This window comes from Mixophyes fleayi, chromosome 11 (assembly GCF_038048845.1).
Source record: "Mixophyes fleayi isolate aMixFle1 chromosome 11, aMixFle1.hap1, whole genome shotgun sequence".
NCBI lineage: Eukaryota > Metazoa > Chordata > Amphibia > Anura > Limnodynastidae > Mixophyes > Mixophyes fleayi.
In genome coordinates this window covers 12,389,570-12,394,868 of record NC_134412.1, presented here as the reverse complement: position 1 = coordinate 12,394,868, position 5,299 = coordinate 12,389,570, and the positions used below count along the sequence as shown (strand labels likewise).

General features: G+C 39.2%; 1 protein-coding gene across 1 annotated transcript; it reads left to right on the top strand.

Annotated features, from left to right (window-relative positions):
* Window positions 1–934: 934 nt before the first annotated feature.
* On the top strand, window positions 935–2,071 carry LOC142107176 (formyl peptide receptor 2-like). The gene has a single exon (XM_075190383.1). The coding sequence runs from the start codon at window positions 987–989 to the stop codon at window positions 1,914–1,916; it is 930 nt and encodes a 309-aa protein (XP_075046484.1). The 5' UTR covers window positions 935–986; the 3' UTR covers window positions 1,917–2,071.
* Window positions 2,072–5,299: the final 3,228 nt, after the last annotated feature.

The following is a 5,299-nucleotide window of genomic DNA, read 5'->3' as shown; positions in this document are numbered from 1 at the left end:
GCTACCTCCCCGACTACACCTTGGGTCTGCACCTACTGGTATGCAATCCTGTCCATCATTCACCAGCAGCAGTTTAGTCACCCAGAGTATCCACAGTTTATAATCTCAAAACATTGACCTATGCGGAGATTTATCAAATACTGTATTTTAAGGTGGTGCAACAACTGCCATGCATTACCGGTAATTTTGGTCTCCAAGCCACCAGATTTGCTATCCAGAGATTTTAAGGTTGTAAACTCAAATCTTTGGGGATGTTTGGTAGTTTCAAAACCCTTAAAATGCATGCAGATTACCCCAAACCACATAGGGTTTAGGAGAAACCACCATTAATAAGGGAAACAAACGACCCTTCCTCCCATTCAGCCCATGCCACTTAGACCAAGTCCCCTGAGGGAAGGGAGGGGGTGCAAACCTGTGTTTATTAGCACCTCCACACCTAGAAATGCCTGGATCAATGCTAAGAACCTTGTGTCATGTGGGTACTAGGAAAGATTAATGTATGGTGCCCTATATGTAATAATAATATCTGGTACCCCTATATGTAAATATTAATTCATAGAGCCTGTTTTTTTTCTGTAGTGCAGGGTAAGAAAACCAACCAATCATCTTCCTTTACTTGATCTTACGTATTCCAAAAAAAATGTATAAATTAACTGCATTGTTCCCAAGGAGCTCCCAGTGTAAATGTCTAGTAAGCCTGTCTACTTAATAGAAGGGCAGCCAATCAGAATCAGTATCTCATCTGTCACTACAGAAAAAAGGGGAACCATTAATTGTAATTTACCTAATTATTTACTTTCTACAAATCATGCTTACTCAACCTTAGTTATCAAATTTATAAATCAAACAATAAGATCAACACATTTTCTTTTGTTTTATGTATGATTTTCATACAATAATGATTAAATGATTTAATTATTTTTTACAGCTCTTCCGATGGTGAAGATTATTATCCAGATGACGATATAAGTGATACTATAATAACAATGTCTATCATCTGGTACAGCGTCACTTTAATTTTGGGGATAATAGGGAACAGTTTAGTCATCTGGATTGCCGGCTTCAAGATGAAGACAGTCAGCGCCGTGTGGTTCCTTAACTTGGCTATTGCTGACTTTGTTACATGTATTTCTCTTCCTTTACGTATTTCAGAGTGGGCTTTATATTGGCACATTCCATATAATCACTTTCTGTGTAAGGCTGGTATAACAATTCTCTTTATAAACATGTTAAGCAGCGTCTATTTCATGACTGTCATCAGCATCGACCGATGTGTTTCCATTTTTTGCCCAATTTGGACCAAAATCCACAGGACACCCAAGTTAGCCTCCATCATTGCTTTACTAACTTGGCTGCTGTGTCTTATTACTAGTATCCCTCATCTAGTGTTTAACCATGGGTTTGATTTTGTCACTGAGTGTTATCCTAAATATGTGTTTCATTTAGATAAATTTGATATTGAGAGAAAGAAGAGATTCGCAATGTTCCTCACAAGAAATATCTGCATGTTTGCATTCCCCTTCACCATTATCCTAATATCCTATGGCCTGATTTTCTTTAAGATAAGAGCAATTAGAAAATCAAATAGGTCTCAGAAACCTGTTCGCATTATCACTGCCGTCATAGTATGCTTCTTCATCTGCTGGTTTCCATATAATACTTGGCCATTAATAGATCTCGATAACTGCTGGATAGCTGATATGTTCATAACAGAGCTTTCTGTCTGCTTGGCTTACTTCAACAGTTGCATCAACCCCTTGCTCTATGTTTTCTTTTGCCATGATTTCAAGAAAAGTTTTGTAAAGTCCATTCCAGCCATGTTGGAAAATGCTTTTAATGAGCGTTCCGACCTTAACTGTTTGGACAATGCACCCACCATGTCTCCATCTGTAAATTTGGAGTCTTCTCTCTTGTAAATATGTTTGAGAGAGCACACTGAAATGTTATTTGACTTCTTAAAAAAATTAAATATACACATATGGGGCCTGATTCATTGAGGAGCGCAATCTGAACGGAACTAGTGCTTTAAAAAATCGCATGCAATTTGCATGAACGTCCACCAGATTTCAAGCACAAGTGGATCTAAAATAACGTTTCCATTTGGATCTATGTATTCTCTGTCTGTATATTACTTGGCAGACTGGTAGAACAGAGTGCCGGATACGCACCGTGCATATGTTCAAAATAGAGACACATCAGAAAGAATGAAAAAAATTATCAACTACGTTAACACAGCTTAAAACTATAATCATTAATAAAAATATATTTAAAAAATATTTTTTATTGTTTTTTTCACATGGAATATATATATATATATATATCAAGATGTTATTAATGCCTACTGTACATGAAATGTATTTTTATAGTTGCTCTTAATTGTAAACAAATGTTCTTGCATGTACATGCATCAGTCATCACTATCAATGGGCACTTGCTCCTGCCTTGTAGCTAGTGCAAGTGATACAGCTAAAATCCACGTACCGTGGCAAACCCTTACTGTACATTGGCTACGTTAGTGCAGTCGGAAGTACCGTTTGTGCACGAACATGAATTGCATTCAGTTGTGTTCACTGGCATAAGTCTAGTTTACACGAATGCGCAGAGTTATTGTAAGTCATATACAGTACGAAAATGGACTTGAGTTCCTTATTGAATTAGGACCATGTTGTTTGTTGTTTGGTATAAATCATAGCATGTCATACTGGAGGTTTGAAATGTAGTTGGCTTATTCGTACTATTGTAATAAAAAGAAGCAAATAAAACCCCACACCGTATCATTTCTCAAACGCATGACTTGCAATATGGTCAGTCAGGGTGTATTTTAACCACTGCTTGATGTTGCATATGTTCCGCTCCCCCATATCTGCTGTCTTCAGAGTGGGGACTTGGCAGATAAGGGGACACATCGCCTGCGCTGAAAAAAAACCACTGCACAGACGGGTTGGCAAGACGCTCTGCTGGTCTTACCAGGGTAACCATGTTTACCAACCCAGCATCAGGGCAGAGAAAATATATAATATAAATGGTAATTTGTGACACTAATAATTTGCTATCCAGTGGTATGTTTAACAAGTCTTATAAGCAGCACACCACTTTTTAATTACTACTATTTGCTCAAGAATTGCGATTAAGTTCTATTCCCCGAATTGAATATTTTTGTTTATACTTTCATTATATATATGTGTACTATTCAAAAATAATAAAAAAAGCTCAAAAATGGGAAAAAAACATTCAATAAAGCTTTTGGGCAAACATGCTTCTGCAAAATGATCCCTTTTTTGTATCAATATGTAAATGTAATAATATGAATTATGATGTATTTTTCAATGCTAAAATATTGTTCAATTCCTTCCCACTACCCTCTGACACCCTCTCTTCATTTGACCCCACAAATGAAGAGGAAATTTCTACGCTCTTCTTATCTTCCTACTCTACCTCCTGTCCTCTTGATCCTATTCCCTCGCAAATTGGTAGATCCCTGTCTTCTGTGCTCATTTCACCTCTAACTCAAATCTGTAATCTCTCGCTCTCTACTGGCATCTTTCCATCACTATACAAGCATGCAGTGATTACTCCAATTCTAAAAAAACAAAATTCCGACCCAAACTCTCTATCAAATTACCGTCCTATCTCTCAGCTGCCGTGCCCCTCCAAGCTTCTAGAGAGACTTGCCTACACTCGCCTCACACGCTTTCTTTCCGCTAACAACCTGTTGGATCCTCTTCAGTCTGGCTTTCGTTCCCAACACTCCACAGAGACTGCGTTGACCAAGGTTGTCAATGATCTGATCACTGCGAAAACTGAATGCCATTACTCTCTCCTAATTCTCCTGGATCTCTCAGCTGCATTTGACACCGTTGACCACTCTCTTCTCCTGCAAACTCTGCAATCCCTAGGGCTTCAAGACACTGTTCTATCCTGGTTCTCATCCTACCTTTCTAATCGCTCTTTCACTGTTAATTTCTCTGGAGCCACCTCTGCTCCGCTTCCCCTATCAGTTGGAGTACCACAAGGCTCAGTGCTAGGTCCTCTGCTGTTCTATATCTATACCGCTTCTCTTGGAAATCTAATAAGTTCCTTTGGCTTTCAGTATCATCTCTATGCGGATGATACCCAAATCTATTTATCCTCTCCTGATCTCTCGACATCTGTGTTGTCCCGTGTAACTGACTGTCTTTCTGCCATTTCATCTTGGATGTCCTCTCGCCAACTCAAACTTAATCTTTCTAAAACAGAGTTAATAATATTCCCACCTGCCAACAAGAGCATACCTGACATTTCTATCTCTGTTGATAACATGACCATAAATCCCACCCCACAAGTTCGCTGCCTAGGTGTAATCCTTGACTCACACCTATCCTTTGTTCCCCACATTGACTCTATATCTAAATCCTGCTACATGCATCTAAAGAACATTTCTAGAATTCGCACATATCTCACGCAAGACACTGCAAAAATCTTAATTCATGCACTCATCATCTCCCGCATTGACTATTGCAATTCCCACCTTACTGGTCTTCCCAAAAACAGACTCAAACCTCTACAATCTATTTTGCATGCTGCGGCAAGACTGATTTCCCTTGCAAATCGTTCTTCCTCTGTTGAATCACTCTGTATGTCTCTACACTGGCTGTCTGTTTTGTACCGAATCCAATATAAAATACTTTTACTAACCTACAAGGCCATCAACAAAGCTGCACCAACATACATCTCCTCTCTTGTCTCAAAATATCTCCCAACTCGGCAACTCCATTCTGCACAAGATCTGCGTCTCTCATCCACACTCATTACATCCTCCCATTCCCGGTTACAGGACTTTTTCGAGCTGCACCCACTCTATGGAATTCTTTTCCTCGCACAGTAAGACTCTCCTCTGGTCTACAAACTTTCAAGTGTTCTCTGAAAACCTACCTCTTCAGACAAGCTTATAATATTCCTCGGCCACCCTCTTAACCTCGCTACCTTTAGCCTGTTACACAGTTTCACGCGGGACGGCTGCCCCCTGACCAACATTGTTGTGTGACGGGTTCATTTAGCTTATGAGTCACTTTTACCTTTGCAGTCTGGCTGGGCCAAATTGCAAAATGTAGACTTAACCTCATGTGTCAATCTCCCATTGTCCCATAGATTGTAAGCTTGCGAGCAGGGACTTCTCACCTCTTTGTCTGTTTTACCCAGTTTGTTTATTAGTTTATTATGTTTGTCCCCAATTGTAAAGCGCTACGGAATATGTTGGCACTATATAAATAAATGATGATGATGATAATTGTTTGCTTAGTAAATTCACTGGTGTACTTTT